Raw genomic sequence first — 22,167 nt, 5'->3', positions numbered from 1 at the left:
GGAGGCATATGGTAACACATACGGGGCTGATAAAGAGGGATGGCAGGCTGGAGCGTCGGTGCTTGCGTGGAGAGGCAGAGTGCATGGGCAGGACACTCTCCAGGGCTTTAGAAAGCTTTTCTGCAAAGGTTTCTTCAGGGGCAGTCCGAAGGTAGGAAGGAGAAAGAGGTGCAGACAGCGCTGGCGGTGGGGTGGAAGGAGCACTGGGAGGGATGCAGGACAAAAAGGGAACAGCAGAAAGATGGGGGATACAAACTGACATGCTACGACCACGTTGAGGCTAAGGAGGAAAACAAAAATTAAAGAATTGAATATTTTGAAAATGAAAACAAACTGCAAAACTAATGAGATAGAAAGGTAGATGCACGCAATGATCAGCTAGTACCGACTGCTATGTGTACAAAAGGATATATGAAGGAGCTTAATGAAGGCCAGTACACACACTGAATAAGGTGTGTGTACCTGTGAGGACTCAAGTTTGCTTTAGATAAAACTGAACAGCAAAGAAATTTCTATTTGTGCTTTTACAAGACAACCTGTATATGCACACAAAGAGCACAGCAGAGATGAGAAGATATATCTGCTCAAAGTATAAAGCTCTCCAGAGCCAGTGAAGTGGTGTTTCCAGTGCCTGACAATTCAGCCCATGAAAGGCCCTACAAACTTATAAAAGGAGGCTTTAGATGCCTGCTTTAGGGTCAGGGAGGAGGTGGTAATAAGTGATGCACGTCAAAGTTCTTAGTGTCATTTGCCCCTCCAACTTTTGAGAGAGGCTTTTGAGAAAGCAGTTTGGTTTCCTAAACATACAACTAAACTAACAGAAAGCAGTTAGTGCTTTCCTCAGCCAACTCATTACATAAGAAATAGAACATACCATCCACAATAGAGTGTAAAGCAAAATGTAAAGTTATTTTCAAAGTATGAGACTACTGTTAAAATAAGAATGTATTTTCTAGTAACTGTATTTAAAAAAAAAGTTAAAATTTGGTAGTTTTGCCACATCCTGGCAAGAAGCCATTAACATCAGGATCTGACCAAATTAAAGAATTGTACTGCTTTAAAATAAATAAAAGACGGAAGTGTTAGTCTAGAGGACAGCCCAAAAATCTCAAGATGTACTTCTCTCTCTGGAGACTTGAAGTAACCTGGCCCATCACCTTCCCTCAAAAGGGAACTGAGCTGGAGTCCTATGTTTTGCAAGAAGTCTACTAGATGGGTGGCTGTCTGAAGAGCTGCAATTAATTTTAACAAAGTTTGCCCTACCAATTACTTGACTGATCCAAAAGACTGCTCATGATTTCTCTACTATTGTGTTCTGTGAAGGTTCTTATACCAGTCTCATCACTCTGGTACATGAATGCCACCCAGTAATACATTAAGCAACATGACTATCTGTTAAATATATTTGTTCTCTCATCCTCTCTCAAAGGTCACTAGTCATTCAATATGGAAGCTGGCCATGCCAAGATTGTGGAATAGTTTAGGATCCAAGACATGCTATGAATCCATATTTTAGTCTGGGAGCAACTCATGAGCTGTTTTTAGGGACTCTAACAAAAATAAAATCAAATAAAACATTTTATCAAGCATTAGTTTAGTGCCTTCAGAAAGGATGGAGAGGCCATTTGCTTATAAGCAAAACTGGCAAGTATCTTCACAGAAGAAGAGAATTTCTCAAACTCTTTAATAAACTTCACAAATGTAGGTATCAGTCTTCTTCTTCCAAATATAGTATCGTTGTTTGAAGCCAAGATATTTGCAAAGTCTCTGAGCCAGAAAGATTAAAGGGAGCTAGCGAGGATAGCACCTTTTCAGAAGCTTAAGTTCTACTGTGGAAGGGGGGAGTATGTTTCTGAAGACTGCGTTAACAATATACCAAGGAAACAAGGTATTAAATAAAAGGGTAATACAAATGAACATAGTAGGAAAGGTATCTGAGCCCATTGCAGACTTTCCAGGGAAAGGAATATGCATGACAACTGATGAGCAACTCAACACAAGCTATAAATAAAATGGAAAGACAGGCGTGGGATCTCTTCAGTCTGGAGTTCTCACATGCAGCATTCTATAATGGTTCAAAATTCTTACCTGTAAGATCTGTAATCAAAACCTTATAAACAACACATAGTAATCGCACATTATAGAGTAGCTCTCACTAAAAAATTGTTCTAACCCTTTCCAAGTTCTTACAAAGTTTTCATGAGTGGGAATTCCCACTCACTATTCAGTATGCTGAAACACTACCGCCACCACCACCTTGAATGCAGCTAAGTCCATAAAGTTGAAAAAGTGAGAAACCATGTACTGAGGGTGCTGCCATTCAAGCTTTCTATCAATTCATCTCTTTCCCCACCCATGCATGCTCAGAAACAAACAATTACTTCCTCTTTTGTCCCCTAATATAACACTTCATTTAGGTCTGCATACAGCTTGAAGTGTTTTACCATGCCCTCCCTAATTCCCGGTGAAGTCTGCACTTTGTATATTGTGTGCAATGTACATAATGCAGATTGAGATGCCACAACCAGAAATGCACCACGCAGCAAGGCTTATTTTCTTATGCATGATTTCAAGTGTGTGCTTACCACTGTGGGTGGCTGATAGCCTCCAGGCTGTTGTGACTGCACTTGACCAACTGAAGGTGTGTACCCCTGAATCGTAGCTGTTGGGATAGCCTGTTCATGCTGTGAACCATATGACACAGTGTGCTGGCTATTCACACATGATTCAGTGTAAACTGATGACCCCTGTCCACTGTCAGCTGTCCCATCAGCTGCAAATATTAAAGAACACAAGATTACATTTTTAAAAGCTGCACTGTAGATTCACAACTCCTAAGGTTTTTCTTGAATTTACATCTCAAGCCAAGATTTTTCAGAAGTAGGTGTCTAAAACTAGGCTTTGAATATCAAGCAATTATATATCACAAGTGTCAAATTCACATCAGTTCCTACTGTAATTTGAATTTCCAAATACTTAGCTCTTAAAGTCAGGCCATTTTCAGGTTTAAGTATGGATTTACAAGTCAATTTTGGGCACCCGTTTTTGAAAATCCTAACCTTTAAGCCTCCATCACTTCATTTTCATCTGCATGCAACAATGCCATTGGTGTGACTAACATCCCAACTTCTTCTCCATTCTCCAACACATCTGGTGTTTGATTAAGATCTTAATTGGTTTTCTATTTTGCCAGCATATTAGCAACATTTAAAGAATAGTAAGCCAGGGCAAAAGTAAGATTCTTCTCCCAGAGCAATAAAAGCATATTGAAATACCCATACGTATTCCAATTTAAAAAGCTCTGCAATCTAATATTAGAACCCCTCCATGGGATGAACACCTGTACAGCAGAAGATGTATACTGAATAGTGATCTTAAAACTCAACTGCCTACACAGCAAGTACTAGTTCATTTCTCTTCCCCAGTGAATTAATGCATACACTTTGATCAACTATCATATTCTAATACAACGGGAAAAATCAACAAGGTTTTAAAAGTGCTATTGTAGGCAGGATTATCATCATGGCCTATTTTGCCCTTGAAAGCAAAGTCAGTAAGAAGCTATCAAAAAGGCATTAGAATCATGCACAAAAACGCATAGAACCAGGCGATACTTACACAGAACTGATATGCTAGGTTGTTGATACTGTAGCTGTTGGTGCTGATCCGCCTCTGGTTCCTCAGGCTCTACTTGTGTGGAAACTGAGGCAGAAGTAGTAGGGATAGAAGTGGTGCCAGTAACCAATGGTGGATGTTTTACCCCTGCCTGAGCAGCATTTGCCTGTAGCTGTTGTTCCAATTGTTGTTTCTGACTGTTTTCTTCTTGTTTTCTTTTCTCCTCCTCTTCGCGCACCAACTGACGCTGCTCTCGCTTTCGTTTGATGAGAGACACTCTGTCCTTGATGGCTTTAGCCATTGTTTTGTGATCCCCTTCACATACGTACCCAGATTCCACCTAAGGGAGATTATGAATGTGTTCATAAAGATTCATAATATGAAAGACACATGGCCTTTTATAGCAATACCCAAAAAGCAGCACGTCTTTCCCAAACAATCCTCACTTTTCCCATCTCCTCTGAAATTTAGTTCCAGCCAAACTGAGGACAGTGACAAGTAGTCAACAAGACAACTGTATTTACCATTTCTTGTGCTACATCCTCTGGGACATCTCTTTCCAGATCAAAGGAAAACTCTATTGCCTCATTATCCTTATATTTGCCCTTAAGTTTCTTGATATCTTCAATGCGTAGCCAGAGCTTGATAGCTATTTTCTCTCCATCATCTTCCTCTGCTAGTTCTACCCGTACACCAGTCTCTTCCTGGAAGAAAGCATGGTTCAAAAGGTCCTTGATGGCATATCTAGGCAAACCAGGAGAAAGAAATAAGAATATTAGGTTTCAATATGACCACCGTCTTCCATAATGGCAACTCCAAAAACTTACAACATTCCATATAAATTCCAACTAAAATTCCTGCTCTAATAGAGGAAAATGAACCTCTTAACTGAAATCTGTTTAAAGCAACTGGAACTGGAACGTGCAATAAAATAATCAAAGCTTTCCAGATTCATGCAGCTTAAAAATTCACCTGCATAGCCATTCAAGTTCTTATCAGTTGTATTTCACTTTAATTAAATTACAATAATAAACAGCATACTAGCGCAACTAGAAGAGACAGGTACTCTAATAAACTGAGACAGCACTGGGAGTTGAGAGTATAAGAAATGTTACCTTCCCTTTAGTAGATATGTGAAGTGTATGATACGATAGCAAGAGAAGAGTTCTGGGAAGAACTAGAATGGCTAGATGCAATTAAAGTTTATGGCTGCTTACAGATGTTAAGCAAAAGAAAACCCATGCTTTACTTTAAACTCAATGTGCTGCTGTGCCAAGCCCAACACTTGTCCAGAAGCAGCATGTCAGACCCAGCTTGCCCAACACTTGTATAGATTGGGTGCTTTAGTGGGGCTTTTGTGGCACTTATCTAATAGCCGACTGAATCAGCTTTAGATTTTTTAAAAAGCTGAAGCGTCTGGTCTATACAGATGCTGTGGAACTGGGTCAAACTAATGTGCTGCTTCTTCTGGTAAAGTGCAGTTTGCTTGTTTTTTAAACATCTGTAAGCAGCCTATGAGAAGATCTAGAAAGCTTAAATGCAATTAAAGCTTGTGTGGCTTGGGCCCCTAGCAGATGTGTTACAGTTAATAGACTAATTACATCCTTAAGTGCATCTCAAATAGCAACCCTGCCACACTTCCAGGCAATAAATGGCACCACAAAAAAGGAAATGGAAACCAGCCATAAAAATATTACACTTTTTTTTTTTGGTAAGGGAAGACTTGTTCCCTTGATTTTATATATAAAGCACTGTTTAAAGCATGTAATGCACTTGGTGCCTTATCTTTTGAAGAACCATAAGGTCACTAAAAGAAAGAGGCTATGGCAAGGAAGTGAAAGCCATGTTGGCTGATGGGATAATTTCTGATGGAAGCATGGAAATACTGCAATACTATCTTGATGCATGGAGCCTCAAATGCAGAACTGGAGATAAAGATCAAGTCAGAAATGTGAAAACGGTTGTAACAAGGAAAAAGGCAATCACAGATGGTAAAGTTAGATTTAGAGGACGACCCAGTTAAATGCTGTTGAAATTAAGCATCCTAGCTTGGTGATCAAAAGCAATGAAGAGACTGGAGAAGAACTGGCAAGAAGCCTTTATAGAAGCACTAAAGGGTTGGTGCAGGATAGTTAAACACACCCCACGAAAACTAACTCAAATCTAAATGCTTGTAATCATCCCAGTCACATTTGTTATGTGCCTCTGGACCACAAGAAAGAGGAATTTCAATTGGAAGTAAGCTACAGAAGTGAATTCAAGGGCAACTGCTGTGAAGTTTACAAGTAGAGCTCAAAGTGAAAAACAGTCTCTGAAGCAGTTTAAGTCAGGAGAGCAAAACGATCCATTGCAGAAAAGCAAGGCTGATGTAGTCTGAAAATGTAACAAGGATATGCAAGGACAGGATATTACACAAAATGTCAAAGATGCACATATGAAAAGACAATGCAGCACAGGTAAAGCAACATAAAAAAAAAAATAGAAGACAAGGTGAGGAAGAAGTTACTTTAAGAGGTGGTTCTTATGAGGAAGTTACAGCAAAAAGATGGTGAGGAGTAAGGAAGAGATAGAAACAATTAAGGTACTTCCAGAGTCAAGATGACACTGGAATCTGCAGTTGATGTCACTGCTGCCACCACCTGGAAAACACCAGTGCAAAGCATGTCCAAACTAGATCCCTGTAGAACGTAAATGGTGATGTCACACTATAGGTACAGTAAAACAGAGTCACTGCTCTCCAGTGCAAAAGTTGACCAAGTCAGACTACAACTGCAAAGAATCGATTTAGCCAACATGGGCCACAACATTATGGTCAGCACAGAACAAGGAGCAAACAACACAGATCATCTAACCAGAATCAGGAAGCGAACCTGAAGACAATGACAGTAGTATGGTACAAGTATGACTAGTGGACTAGAGTAGCTTAAAAAGCTACCAAAGTAAAAATGGGATTCATGACAGTCAAAAGTACCGTCCTCTGGGTAAGCAACACCCTTTTGAGGCTGGGGAATAAAAAGGATGGTCTACAGAAGGGCTGCAAGAAGCACAGCACTTCAGCAAATAGCATGTGGCTAAAGAGTTTCCTAAGACTGAAAGGAGTTAATGGAAGAAACTTAGTATTAACATCAAGAACCAACAAGGCTAGTGCATGGGAAAAAACACCTAACCTAAGCAGAAACTAGATTGTTTTACTTCAACTACTACTAGCAGCACAGAGAACTAAGTATTGGAACAGCTTCACTTAAATGCTAAGAGGCATTGTGTAAGTCATCACTAATATAGGGGAAATGGTTCAGAAGTCATTGTTCTACTCAGTGTAGGTAACATGGGGGAGACACCACAAAGTAGGGGGGCAATGCCTAGAACACCAGAGATACAGAAAAAAAAACAAACAAACAAAAAAACCCCAAACAGTCCTGTAGAATCAGAGCTCAAAAAGTAAGAAGAAACTTGAGTATGTGACCCAAGGAACCCACAGAGATTACTCCCTAACCATTTTATTGACTACACAAAAGATATTAATTTGGAAATTCTTATGTGCTGACTCGTATACAGGACCTGCATCCTTAGTACCTTCATACATCTTCACTGCCAGCCCCTGCAAAGTCTTCTTAACAACTGTGCTAAAATGGAACCTACCAAAGAGCAAAGTTCATAGAACTGTCACTTAGAGTCCTTAAAATGCTTACTTCCAATAAATATGCTTTCAGTAAACATGGGGCAGATCCAGAAATCAGAGTCTTGCATATGAACATTCATAGCGAAAGAGGAGAGCTTACAGGAAATCTGCAGCCTTACAGGATATTCCGGAACTTTGGTCTGTACTAAAATACAAGCCTCCAGACTGTGAAAAAGGACCGTACCTTTCACCTTTGTTTTGCCGAATGCATCCCTCAATTATCTCCTTCACTTCAGGAATTGCTACTTTATCGAAGCTGGCTGGCTTGACTCCCTAAAATAAAGAAACAGTGAGAACACACAAACAGGTACACTTGAGATAAAGTTTAAAACCCCATGTAGTAATGCACATTCATAAGGGCCCCGGACAGATAGACACATATACCAGTGTAGTTTACATCAGTTTTACATATATTAATGCAAGTTCCACCAGTTTCCAGAGAAGAGAGATAGCAGCTATCCCAGGGTGGCTCTCACAGTAGGCAGCTATTACTCAAGTCTGCTACTGGTGTTGTGTACAGGAGGAAGCAGTTTGCCTTTAGCAATACAGCTAGGTCAGGTTGGACTCTTAAACAGCTGAAACTAACTGGTCTAAAAACTTACACCAAGTCTTTCAGAGGCAATTCCCTCCCCCCCCGATTTGATTGTTAGCCCAGTTTAGTGGTGTGGTATCATATGTCCACTATTTTTTTTTTTTAAACCAACCACATAATATCAACAATACCACTGTAAATATTTCAGCTATCCAGTTCCAAAGCCCACTGTTCTATAGATATCCAGACACATTTTCCCTTAGTGCAAGTTCCAAAGAAGTTTGACCCACGATCCCACTATTCAGTCATTCTTTACTTATCTTTCAAAAACAGCAATGTTCCTATTCCTTCAGAGTGTTAACTGAATATAGCCTAACTGCTATTCCAAGAACATCTTTTAACTCCTAGAAAAGGGATTTGTTGGCTAGACAGGCACATAAAAACAGAGAAGGAAGCAAGCATTATGTGCCCTTGCATATGTATAATGCATTCCTATATGCTGAACTAAAACAGACTTAATCCAACAAACAACAACAAAACAAACAACCCAAAAACCCAATCCCACCAAAAAAAGCCCCCAAAAAAATAAAAAATAAAATCAGCCAAAGAAGGGCTGAACTTCACTATGTACTATTATCAACTTTCTTTGGCTTAAGTTTCACTTTATACAGTCTTCATTTCAACTTGGTGCCTAAGACAGCAGTATACCAAGTGAAAAGGCAGCAGCCATCCCTGTTTATTCATGATCAGTTATCTCAAATCTCATTTTGCAGCCAACCACACTAAACTGAAATTCAGTAAGCAAATCTTTTATTTATGGTGCCAGCCACCTTCAGTAGCTCTATGACTGAAGCATCTAAGCCTGCAACAAAGGCATATGACAATGAGAAAAAGCAAGAGCTAACACTGAATTTGCTGGTAGGGAACAGAGTCAGAAGTCGTACTTCAAACCTACAACATTTTGGGTCCCAGTTAACTGTTTCTCCCCCATGTTTAATAGCAACAAAGACAAGCATGTTAAACATAGTCCACAGGCCAGGTCTGGCCTGCAGACTTTTGCCCTAGCTCTTGCTGCAGAAAGCCCCACCGCCACAGCCAGATCTGGGTCTCCGGCCACAATTGGTGGTACTTTCACCTCTGGCCTGCTGAGGCTGCACACACTGTGGCAGCTGAGGCACTGACTGCAGCCAGGCATTGCTTCTGCCAGCAGTGCTGCTAGGATGGCCACCATGACCAAAACTAGGGGCCTCTAGCCATGGTGGTGAAACTTCTACCCACAAGGTTGCCACCACAGGAAGCTTCTCTACCATGGCCAGTGGCAGGACTTCCCCTCTGGTGATGCTGTGGCTGCCCACACCCTACCTTGCCCTGGTATGCCGATTGCTGTTGAGAGAAATGCTGCCTTCCCAGCCAGAGCTTGAGCTGTGGCCACAATGGCAGGGATTCTGTCCTTGGTACTGCTAGGGCTGCCAATACAAGAGATGGTGTGCACCCCATAGGTCCCTGAAAAAGAGGGAATGCAGCCCTCCAAAATTTTGACACCCCTGAACTAGGCCAACGTCTTCTCAAAGTGGTCATTTCAACACCCTCACTCATGCGTTTCCCATACTGCTAATGAGAAAGAGGTTGCAGGAAGCAAAGATGGAGAGCCCTGAACCATAGCATTCAAGCCAACAGTCTACCATTTAAAGTGAGAGGGAGCTAGAATCATGGTATTTTTAGCACGGATTTCAAAATGAAGGATTTTTTTCTTTTGACCTTTCACATGTTGCTCGTCTATTTTCCAGGAGAGCTCACCCAGGCGGTGCAGTCCATGTCTACCCCCACAGCACTTCGCATGGGGCTGAGCCCCACCCAGGGCAGCCCAGTGCTGCTCCAGCCATGGCCAGAGCGCACAGCTTCTGGTAGGCTCCCAGTGTAGCTGCTGCTTCACTCCCCATGCCTCCAGCAGCAGCAGCAGCTCCTCTTGCTCCTGCTGTGCTGCTCTGGCCCAGCAGGAAGCTTCAGCTGGGACGTTCCTGCCCCAGCACGTGGGGCTCCGACTCTAGCTCCTGGCTGCCTTCCATCCACTCGGTGGCTCGCACCAGGAAGGCAGAGTGGGTGGATGGCAGCCAGGAGCTAGAGTCAGAGCCCCACACACTGGGGCAGGAGCCACCCAGCTCAAGTGGTGCAGCAGGAACAGGAGGCAGAGCTGCCACTGGATGCAAGGAAAGCTGAGCAGCAGCTACACTAGAAGCAGCCCTGCTGGAAGCTGTGCACTGTGACTGGGGCTGGGCCCACAGGCATGTGGTGCAGGCTGGAACATAGTATGGGCTGGAGTGCAGTGCAGGCTCGTCCCCATGCGGAGCACTGCAAGGGCAGCCGCAGGCTGGGTCTAATCAATTGGTAGGTGCTCCCTCACAGGCCAAATCCAATCAGTTGGCAGGCTGGATTTGGCCCATGGACTATATTTTGCCCACCTCTGCTCTAAGCTGTACTCTTGCTTACAGCCTCCTGCAACTAAGATTCAAAAACTGAAAATGCAATACAGTACAACAAAAAAGCAAGCAAGCCCTGGAGTACAGCCCCATAGTGAACATTAGCTTAATGCTTTTAAAAATGTTATTGAACATGAGACTTTCAGAGGCCAATGTCTCTGTCGATAAGACATCAGGCCAATGTTTGTAAGAATGAATCTGATACAACAGCCTGGCATGCAAAGCCTTCCAGCAGGACATTAAGCAGCACCATACGATGCTACAAGAGATATTCAAGGCAGCTAAATTTTTAACCTTCACCTTCTACTCCAAATTCCTGGTGCATTTTTTTTGTTTGTTTGTTTGTGATCATATTACTGCTTAAAGAAGTGTTAACTCTTGTCAAGGCTAAATTATGGTCCATCTTAAATTAAGACCAGGCATTCAGATTGTAAGATGGTTACTTTGACTACATAGTCTCTGGTGCAGATTTGTACCCAAATTCACAGACAGGTAAATTACTTTCTAGCGCAAGGAACTCGTAAAATAAAACCTGAGCTGTAACATAGCAACAGTCCACTCCAGTTTACAGCACCAACAGTGGCAATGAAATGTCTCATTTGAGACAGTGTACATATACATACTATAAAGATAGAATATAAACCAGACTAGAATATAAGGTCAAGGAAACTAGCAGAAGAATTTCCTCATTTGATGATACATCATCACATGCATCATTCTTGCAGTGGCATCAAAATCTGAAAAGCACTGAGAGGCAAGAAGAGAAGGCCCACAACCAGAAGACCCCAGACTGCTGTTCTCCCATTCCAAGAAGGATTAAATGCAACACCCATAGTCTGTTCAGGTACTTCCTTCAGGGCACTGCTTTAGCTACACTAAAACTTGTGTTAAACTCCTCAAATAAGAGTGCAACAAAAATGCGATCTACTTTTCTCCTACAGCTAGAGCTTCCCTGCTCTTACTTGCTCAGGCCAAAAGAGGAGCAAAAAAGGGAGACACGGGCATGCCCTGACCAATTCATTCAAGTTGTGAATAACCACACAATCTCCCAATAATCCTACGGGGAAAAAAAAAAAAAAAAAAAAAGACAGACACTCAGAACATACTTTGCTACTAAAAGTCATGCTATGCAGTAGAGTGTCATGTGTTTGGCAGATCCTACCTCTCAGCCTTCCCCAAGCCTGCTAAGCAGCATCAGGAGACAGCAGTAAAAGAAGAAAAAGCAACTGCATTTCTTAGAAGCTACCAGTTCCATTTCTCAGTGGCAATAAGAATACCCCATCTCCCTTCCTCCCCCAGCCCACCATTCTCAGCAACCCTTCCCTTCCTCTCTGTGCTCAGCAGCACCTCCCCTCTTCTCCTCTCCTTGTACATCTCTACTTACTCCCTGCACCCAGGGAGACCTGCCAGCCACTTGGGCTGTCCCAGATCCTCCTGCCCTGCTCCAGCCAAAGCTGCAGACAGCAGCTCTGTGAGGAGTCAGGCTTGGCCACGGACAGCAATGGGACACGCATTCCCCACTCCATGTCTGCTCCTGGGCTGCCAGAGAAGAGAACCCACCCGCCACTGCTATTATCCCCAACTGAACCCAGCACCTCAAGCAGCCCAGTTGGTTGGAGAGGGGCAGGAGTGGCTATGGAGCAGTTCCCCCTTTCCCCCCCCAGGTCAGCTGGGGACAGCAGGGACAGTGGCAGCATCAGCTAGGGGAAGGGAGAAAGGGAGGGGTGGGGAAGTGCCACTGAGCAGTGAAGGGAAGGGAGAGGTGTGCAGGGAGAGGTGGACTCTTACCTGCTTCAAGGACTTAAAAAAATTCCCTGGCTGCTGCTCCCACAGCACAGTCCAAAAGAGGGTGCAACACATAGCTGCACCCCCTCTGGATCTGCCCCATACCAACACTTGTATATTGTTCCTTTTTGTTATCTGTAGTAAAGTGTCCTTGCCCACAGCAGATTTAAAGAGAACAACACATGCTTGATATCTGCTCTAGGCATACAGAAGTCTTTTTGGGAAGATATCAACATTTTAATTGTTCTACTTTAAATACTGCTAGTCCCTGGTTACTAGAAGTTCTTATCTTAAGAAGCAGCCAGAGCAAGTCAATATTCTATTCACACCAAACATTACAACCCCAAGGTCAGCAGCCTTTCAGAGAAGCAGGCCACCCCATGTGACCTAACCACCACTGGAGACCCCCCCCCGCAACACTCTTAAGCAGGCACAGTAGCGTAGGCACTGTGAAGTCACACTGCCAACACCCATCCAGTGAAAATGGGGAGGGCTGAATTTGGTAGTAATGGTAAGCAGCACCTGCCATGGTGAGAAGTAAGGTAGGCCACACTACAGGGGAGTGGAGGGTGAGAGTCAGCAGCACTTCACAGGGCAGAAAAGAGGGATGCACTGGGCCAAGCTGCATTCTGCTGACTCCCCACACTGTTGTAGGCCAGATCCATCCCATGGGCTGTAGACTACCGACTCCTAGTCTAACCTGTTCTAACAGCTACTCAGAATAGCTCAGAAAGTGAATGAAGAGTAAATTACAGGCAGTCCTGGCTTACAATGTTTTGAGTTGCAACGTTTCGCACTTACAACTTTTATAAATTGACACCCTGTTTCAACTTTGACGTCAGTTTAGACTTTACAACACTTGATCTGACGTGACGCAGCACCAGCGAACAAGTTCACTGTGTTGCCCATCTGCCTGGAGAACATCTGTCCAAAACTTCCTTGGACACTTTAAGAAAGCAGACAAGACTCCAGAAAAACCTGCAGCCACGACTCGTGAGAAGACTCCAGCCAAGAGCCCTTCAAGAAGTCCAGCAAAGTTACCTGAAAGAAGTCCTTCCAAATCAATATGATTGCTATTTACAATATAAATACATTAATGTAGCTATCCATGTTACTCATCTATAATTGACCAAGTACAAAATTCTGGGTTATTTTTGGTGAAAATAGGGTATCAGGCCTTGGTTCAGAAACCAGTCCCCTATTTATAACATTGTTTTGTATGGAAAAATAAATAAATAAGTAACTTTAAAAAACTGGTTCTGAGTTGCAACGTTTCTACTTAAGATGCGGTTTTCAGGAACCAATTGTGTCGCAAGAACAATGACTGTCTATATGTAAATAGAAGGTTGCTGGAGGTATAGTAGAATATTAAATGAGTCAGAAGTCATTTATGTTTATAAATACCTATATGCTGTGCTGAAGATCTGTTTAAGAACTTAAAAATATCAAACTGGAGACTTCAAATCTGTCTTTCACAACAACTGAACAAATCACATACAAATATAACCTCTCTGAACTCTGTTCTTTCAAAAGACTCTAAATGCTAGGGTGGATTAAAAAACAAAAAAAACCCCAATTAAAAATAAAATAAGTCATATTTTATTTAAAAATCAATCTATTTAATTTTTTATTTTTTTATTAAGATGCTTTTTAAAAAAAATAAACTTATATAAAGATAGTTTTAAATTAAGGTATGTTAAAGCCCAAAGATATCATCATGGAATAGGGATTATAACTTCTAATTATATACTGTTTGAGACAACTTATTCATGTAACCTTTTTAGAAAAGTTTTATAAATAGGTCACATCAAGCTATGGACCATATTAGGGGCCCAATCTTATGGGGTTCCCCAGAGGCTCCTCTATAGATTAGTAAAGATTAAAGAAAACCACTCTACCTAATGGAACTCAGTGCTCAGTCTGGAAGACCCCATTAACCATCTCTGTGATGCTTAGTTTCAGTTCTCAAACCATGGATTTGTGTGTCTCCAGAGATCACAGGCAGAGAAGGGTTCTTTATGTAGATGTGATACTTTATTAGACCAACTAAATAGTTGGAAAAATTTTTCTTTGCAAGCTTTTGAGCACAAACGCCCTTCTTCAGCCATAGGAAGAGTTTGTCCTCCTCAGAGATAACATCCTTGTTAACAGCAGTATACGGAGATGAGAGACAACAGACCTGATTACCTACCCATCAGCCCTATTGTCTCTCTGCAAGTTTGTGTACACACAGTCAAGCCCTTACTTTTCTCTAGAACTGCAAAATTTCAAGAAGTTAAATGAATAAAGGATATCAAAACAAGAATGCACTTCTTGTAGAAAAAAAAAAAAAGATTAAAAAAAGATTCAATTTAAATCAAATCCACCCTGCTGAATGCCCATTTGAAACCAATGTGTTGCATCTCTGCACACAATTGTAGTCTAGAGCATAAGTTATTGTTTATTAGTTGTACCACCACACTTACATCCAGGAAATATGCAACTTCCTTTACTGTTTTAAAAATATATCACTAGTTACATAAGAGCGCTTAATGCTGAATGAGTCTGACCAAATTAAGAGGTAAACTAGATGTCTCATATTAGAGCTGCTTTGTTTGGATCTAAATACTATTCAAGTGTCTTTGAATTCTTCTACTGCATTCCATTAAAAAGGCAAAGTATAATCTGTGCAAAATGAATGGCTAGTTAACTTATTATTTCAATAAAAACTATTCCTGAAGATTAGTTTTAAAGGTTGTATGACCCATAGCCTTCGATGTATAAAAGTAGCTGGACAACAGCATAACCCTCACTCAAGAGTTGTTACTCAGAGCCAATCACATCTCCATGCCAGGCACAAACAAATTGAAGTAAAACCTCCATTTTCAGACTCAATTTTTGATATTCCCAAATTCTTACTCTACTTAAAAAAAGGAACTTGGTTCTTCAAGAAAAAGAAAGTAATGCTTTCAACTGTTTAAAACACTGAATAGTTTACATAAATGCAGACTTAAGTTCAGGAGACTCCATCCATAAAGGGTCTTGACCCATCTACAACTACATCCATTATTCAAGCTATGTTCATCTATCGAGTACATTTGAAATTCTAACTTACCTCTTTAGCACAGTCCTTGTGAGAGCAATAGCAACAGTGGGAATTAACTATGACAAATACAGGGCAAATCTCTCTCTTTGTAATATCCATTGGAGGAAAGACCGGCATCAAAATAAATAGAAGGTCTAAGAAAATTCCAATATGGGAGTTTAAGCTGCAGATTTAACGCACCGCAGAAGGAAAGCAGACATAGAAGTTAGAAGGGAGCATTGTTCCCCAATTGACAAGACTTGTACTTCCCCAAGTTCTGTACATGAGTCTGAAAAACTCCAGACACTTATCTGCTTGCTCTGCCTCAAATCTCTGAACAGCAAGGAAATGCTAGGCAACAAGTACTACTGCTCCTCCTCTTCTCTCCCCCCCCCAACTGTGGACACAAACAGGGCCTGGCAGAACAATGATCTTAACTTGCACAGTCCCACCTTCCCCATTCTCCACCCACTTTTGCTGCCAGTTTCAACTTCAAAACAGTTTGGCTCAACTCCCACGACAGAAAAATACTACTGAAATGAAAGGAAAAGGCTAAATACTTTGTGCAACACCTAAACCAAAAAGTTGGCTGGGACTAATTTATTCAGAACAGGCACGGAGCTATAAGCATTCTGTCTACATACTCAGGCCGATTACAGCATGGTTCTAGCTCAATTAGCAACTCTGGTCCCTTCCCTTAATATTATATTTACTGTTTCCTGAATAATTAACACATCTGTCACTCCACCTTTTCCCTGAAGATCGGAGACCAAACGATTAGATAACAAGGAATTGTCCAAAGTGCCCTGTAATCTTCAAGATGATGCCTATATTTATCACAATATTTTATTCCCTTATCTCTTCATTCCCCAAGACTCAAACATCTGTTGTTACCCAATTTCAGATAGGCATTATGAAACAGATAATTAATAAATATCCAAGTTCCTTAAGATTCTAAAATGCAGCATCATTAATCCATACAGCTATTAAGATCTTGGAACAGCTATAATGAAGATTCCTCAACAGAGTCCTGAGACCATATCAAATTAACAATAATCTACTGGATATAATTTTTAAATTCTCAGTTGTTCACTGACCACCACTGAATTAAGACCTGAAGTAAGTATTAGTCAGTGAAAAGTCAGTTTCATGCAACTGAATTACTACTTTAGAAGCTATTAAGCCCACCTCACATCAAACTCCTCTTGGTTCTCCTTCCTGACTGAAAGCACCACAAGTGCATGCAAATACAAGTACATTGCTGCATTTAGATCTAGTAGCACATTCTGGGATAGCTCACTAAAAAGGCTTACTTTATGAACAATCAGTGGAAAACTGATTTAAAGGGTTATTTACTATATTGTTGTGCTGACTTGACCCTCAGTCCAATTTACAGAAGTTTACAGCTAGAAGGGACTTTGTGAGATCATCAAATCCATTCCCCCTGCTCTGGGCAGGAAAGACTGCTGGGGTCAAATAACCCCAGCAAGGTGAGCCTCCAGTCTGCTTTTGAAGATCTCCAGGGTAGGTGCCTGCACCACACCTGCTGGGAGTCTATTCCAGAGTGTGGTCTCACAAACCATGAAGAAGTTTCTCCTTGCATCCAGTTTGAAACCTTCTAGTTGAGGACTGTGGCTCCTGGTTTTTGCCTGGGGCACTTTGGTTCACCTAGCCCCAGATATACTTGCCACCAAATCCCCACAAAGTCTTCTCTTTTCTTGACTGAACAGCCCCATATCTGTCAGCCTTTCCTTGAATGGCTTGCTGTTCGGGCCTGTAATCATATGAGTGGCTCTTCTCTGGACTCTCAAGCTTCTCCAAATCCTTCTTCAAGTGTGGCGCCCAGAGCTGGATGCAGTACTCCAGCTGCAGCCTCACCAGTGCCAAGTAGAGCAGGAGAATAACTTCCTTAGTTTTGCTTGAGATGCATCAGTCGATGCATGCCAGCATATTGTTTGCTCTGCTAACTGTAGCAGCACACTAGTGGCTCATATTAAGTATATTGTACATAAGCTAAAAAAAAAAAAAGTGAATAAATCAGCTACTTTTAAACAGTCTGCTGTCACAATATCCTGCAACTTGAAACTGAATAACTCAGGCCACTGACAGGTGTGAAAGACACCAGTGCTTTACTAGAAGAGGCACTGCATTAATTTGATCCGGCTCCCCCAAACATCTGTACAGATAGAGTACTTCAACAGGTCTTTTTGGTGCTTTTACCTAAAGCCGATTCAATCAGTTGTTAGATAAAAGCACCAAGAAGACCTGTGGAAGCACCTGATCTATACAGACATTTGGGCAAGTTGGGTCAAACTAACACAATACCTCTTCTGGGCATGCACTGAGCTCAGTGTGGGGGTGGCATGCTGAGCTGAATGTTAAGTGCCATTTGTTTTTTTTCCCCACATCTGTAAGCAGCCTCAATGACAAGTCATGCTAACTTAAGTTTTTTCTTTGGTAGAGCTTAATGCAATACCTGTTTCTGGAATCAAAATAAGGAATGAGATTCTGTTCTTTTTTAAATAAGCTTATTTCCTTTAATTCTGGCTTAATTTTCCTGGCACAGTACAAGTTGTACAGCGTATTTTATTGTTTCAACTTCTCAACCCCCTACCTAACCAGAGTGCCTGCTTTACTCAAGTACATGAAGTACATGGCCCAAAAGGAATTTTAATGTAACCATTTAATCTTCTCAAACATAACATTCAGACTTGGTCACTGATTCTATTAGCCTCTGGACTGCAAAGTCAAATTACACAAACAAGGTAATTATTTTTTTTTCTTTTGTTTGGCTGTTAAGATGCTGGTTTAAGCCAGATCTGGGCTGCTATAACTATTAAAGAATTTAAAACAGAACCTATGTAAAAAACATGCAACTAAACCCTCATCCAGCCAAAAGGCCCCCTAAGGCAACTCTATGCAAGGCAATTAGATTAGTTTACCCCACGATATGCTACAATGTCTACACTTGCTATTAGTTACTTGCCCAATCTAGGAACCTATAAAACTGAACCATTTCTTAGGATAAAGTGCAACAGGTCAAGGGAAGAGAAAAAGAAACAAAAAAAAAAAAAAAAAAAAGATAAACCATAAAACTCTGATGGGCTCTCCAGAAACAAAACCTTTGCATTATGCTCTTTCCTGGAGCACTGGCAGAAAATGCTTTAAGCCAGAGGTTCACATGTGCAATGATTGTCTCCTGGTACAAATCTTCTCTTTTATCTTTATGCTGGTCCAACCCAGCTCCAATATCGCCATTAGAAAAAAATTTGAACAGTAACATTAACACTTACGCAGAAAAAAAGGACCAACTCACCTTTCTTCTTCTCCTAATAACTTGCATAAATTTGTAATTTACCAGAACAGTCAGTGGTTCAGCCTCTGCCTCTATGAACTCTTCCACATCCCCATCTCCCATAAACACACGATCTTGCCAATGCACCTTGTGTTTGACTGCATCCTCAGCTCAGTATACCAGTCCTAAACCCCCAATTAAGCTGCACTGAAAGAGCTTCTTATGCTTTCTTAGGTATTCATTTCTATACTCTGCATGCAGACTATCACTCATTCCAAACTGCATAATTTCCCAATAGACACAGCTGGAGTATATGACAAACATGTCCATTAGTGAGACTACATGAAAGACTGTATAATACTGGTTTTCATTCCGGCAAGTTCTACTTATAACTTTAGGCAGGCAAGATTTTTTGGTTAGATGCAATATCTTTTATTAGACCAACTGAGTAGTTGGAAAAAAGTTCTTTGCAAGCTTTCAGGCACAATCGCCCTTCTTTAAACATAGGAAGTCTCCGCTGCTCCGCAACTCCAAGGAATGAGAGAAGCTAAAAGTGTGACAGGATGTCACTGGCAAAGTAAATAGGTGGAAATTCGGAGAACAAAAAAGGTAGAGAAGGGAAAGGAGGGGTTACAAAAGCCAAAAAGGTAAGTAGCATTTATACGCTGATTCACAAATTGTTACTGGTGGAAGTTCACTTCATTGTCTCTCTAAATTTAAAAATCTCACACTACTATGGCATCTAGTACTCTAGGCAGACATGGTTCTTTGGGTAGATGTGATCTCTTTTGTTAGACTAAACAGTTTGGAAAAAATTGTTCTTTGTAAGCTTTTGGGCACAAATGCCCTTCTTCAGGCATAGAAACTAATCTATTCTCCTCCAAGTAAAGTAGGTCTTAGTAACTTTTTAGAACCACTCTTCAATGCTACCAGAAAGATTCAAAATCTTCTGCGTTAAACCAATGGGAGCACAGAAGAACTTTCACCCTCAAGAGACAGCCATGTCAATAAAATAGTTCTCTCATGGAAACTAAGGCAGTATCTCTTCCCCCCCACCCCACTTCCATTTTCTGCTTTCTTGCTTAACCTTCAAAGAGTCAACTAATTATTAACACACAGGGGTCAACAGGGTAGTTAGTTGCAAACAGTCATTGCAAGACTATTGTGCATCTCATTCTTCAGATAAAAGTATACCGATTTCTCTTGTGGACAAAAGAAAAAAGGATAAATGTTAAAAACATTAAAAAGGATTTTATATATAAAGTCACTTAAATTTTAAGTGTCTCTACTACATATTTACTGAAGCGAGTTTAGGAAAGTTTATGCATCTCTGATTTAGACTACAAAGTGCATCTCTACCCTGCCTCCTGCCTGACTTCAGACTAACACAGCTAACTACCTCTTCCTACTCATACTGAAGTCATAGAAGATGACATCAGAAGATTACTATCATCATTTTAAAATCCAAGGCTATCCAAACAAGTGTGCGCATGTGACATACTCCCCCTATCTTGGAGTAAATTAAATATCTCTGCTGCTTGAATGAGTGACCCTCATTAAATTTAAAGAGCTAAGATTTGATCTAAAAAAACATTAATCCTATTTGGATTAATCAAAAGTATTATTTATTTAATTGACAGCTGTATTGCAATAGGTTATATTAAAACACTAGGCTAGCTGTTAAGTCCCATGAAGCTTCTACTTGACTAAACAAATATTTAGCATTATAGAAAACTGAGGAACATCTACAGCTTAAGAATATGGTGCATCTTGGTGGAATAAAAAATAAAATAAAAAGTGTGAAAATACTACAAATCCTGGAAACCCTTTTTCAGGAGAAGCTGTTTCAGGCCTTCTTGCACATTTTAAAGCAAAACTTTAATACATACTCTCTGTATAGAGAATTTTTAGAAGTCTTTTGGTATTTTTCCAAGTAAAATCAGGATCTGAACTCTCTGCAACTAAGGATACATTTACACCTGAATAGAGACAAACCAGTCATAGTGTACCCTCTAATAGTATCTTGCAAGACAGAGTCCTTGTCTAGTGTTCTATGTAACATATACCCAATCCAAAACACAGAAATATTGCAATAGTGATGGGAGTGCCTGGCTGAGAGAGAGCACAGAAATGCCTTTGAGCAAATATAGAAAACTATACCAAAGTTCATTACCAGAACAACCAAAGGGACTTTCTTCAGAAGGAGCAGGATAACAGTGTGCAAAGTATTTGTGTTTGCAAGAGAAAAACTTCCGTTTCCTTGGACAAACGGACTGGTGTCCAGTGTTCACTCTTACATGGATTCCAAGGACAAAATGGACCAAAGTAACCCTGTATTTTTATAAATCTAATCTTGTTTGGCATCAAAAATTTAATGAATAAAATGCCTCTTTTTTTTTTTTTTTTTTTGCTTTTGCTGGAGCAGGCTTGTGCATAAAAACAACCCTAGTTGTTTAGAGTAATTTTTAAAACTTTTTCAAAGTAAGGGGACAGCAAGACACTGACAGACACTAGTTTCAATGCAGTGTTTAGATGTACAGAATTAAGGACTTGATTTAAAAAAAAAAAAAAAAAAAAAGTAAGGTTTCAGTGACCTAGACCTACAAGCAGACCTAGACAGGCTGGCATGTTGGGCAGAACAGAACCAGATGAGGTTCAACATAGAGAAATGTGAAGTGCCGCATGCAAAGTGGGAAGGAAGCACCCCCGGCACACCTACAGGCTGGGCATCACTAACCTGACCAGCACTACAAATGAAAGGGATCTGAAGGTAACAACAGACCCCAGCATGAATATGAGCCAGCAATGTGATGCAGTAACCACTAGGGCCAATAAAACTCTGGCATGCATCAATCGATGCATCTCCAGTAAATCCAAAGAAGTGATTCTCCCGCTTTACTCAACATTGGTGCGGCCACAGCTGGAGTATTGCGTCCAGTTCTAGGCGCTGCACTTCAAGGACGTGCCAAAGCTCGAAAAAGTCCAGAGAAGGGCCACCCGTATAACCAGGGACTTGCATGGCAAGCCATACAAGGAGAGGCTGAGGGATCGCAGACTCTTCACCCTAAAGAAGAGTGAGAGTGGACCTGATTGAGGCTTACCGCTATATCAGAGGCATACATCAGGGGCTCAGTGAACAACTGTTCGCCAGGGCACCCTGGAGGAAAACTAGAAACAACAGCCAAAAACTCCTGGAAGATGGTTTTCAAGCTGAACATTAGGAAAAACGTCTTTACAACTAGGGTGTCCAGACTGTGGAACAAGCTCCCCCCAGATGTGGTGCAATCATCTACCCTAGAGGTCTTCAAGAGAAGGCTGGATAGTCACCTGACCCCAGATGTCTTTCTTGCTCATGCAGGGGGCTGGACACGATCCTTCAGGGTCCCTTCCAGCCCTATGATTCTATGATGATTCTATGAGTAAAATACTCCAAAAAACTCTGGAGACAGTGGCACTTGACTCCAAACTACACTGTCTGTCACACAGCTGCAAGCCTGACAGGAAAGTTATATTCTAGAACTAGTTTATACAGTAAACACACTGCTTAAGTGTCTTCAAGAAAGCCACAGGAAGGTGCCAAAAAAATTACAGCTTACCAAATGGAGTCAAACTGTCCAAAATTCTATTACAGACTGTTGGCTAGCAGATTATATCAGCAACCTCCCCAAACAGCTTTTAGCAAATGTGTTCAGGACAAAGAATGGCTCCCATTCGATTCAA

The 22,167-nt window shown here is 41.1% G+C and overlaps 1 protein-coding gene across 8 annotated transcripts in view; it reads right to left on the bottom strand.

Moving 5' to 3' along the window:
• WNK1 (WNK lysine deficient protein kinase 1) overlaps positions 1-22,167 on the bottom strand; it is a 145,720-nt gene that overhangs the window by 50,409 nt on the left and 73,144 nt on the right. For 7 of the 8 annotated variants that reach the window (XM_059726505.1, XM_059726500.1, XM_059726498.1 and 4 more), the window contains exons 5-8: positions 7,479-7,567; positions 4,140-4,359; positions 3,619-3,955; positions 2,586-2,773 (exon numbers count right to left, since the gene is read on the bottom strand). In XM_059726505.1, the coding sequence (XP_059582488.1) occupies positions 2,586-2,773; positions 3,619-3,955; positions 4,140-4,359; positions 7,479-7,567 (834 nt within the window). Of the gene's footprint in view, positions 1-2,585; positions 2,774-3,618; positions 3,956-4,139; positions 4,360-7,478; positions 7,568-15,182; positions 15,523-22,167 lie in introns of those variants that run through there. The other variant, XM_059726504.1, reaches the window with a different exon arrangement.

This window comes from Alligator mississippiensis, chromosome 4 (assembly GCF_030867095.1).
Source record: "Alligator mississippiensis isolate rAllMis1 chromosome 4, rAllMis1, whole genome shotgun sequence".
Lineage (NCBI taxonomy): Eukaryota > Metazoa > Chordata > Crocodylia > Alligatoridae > Alligator > Alligator mississippiensis.
Note: the sequence above shows the minus strand (reverse complement) of the source record. Positions and strands in the feature narration are given on the sequence as shown.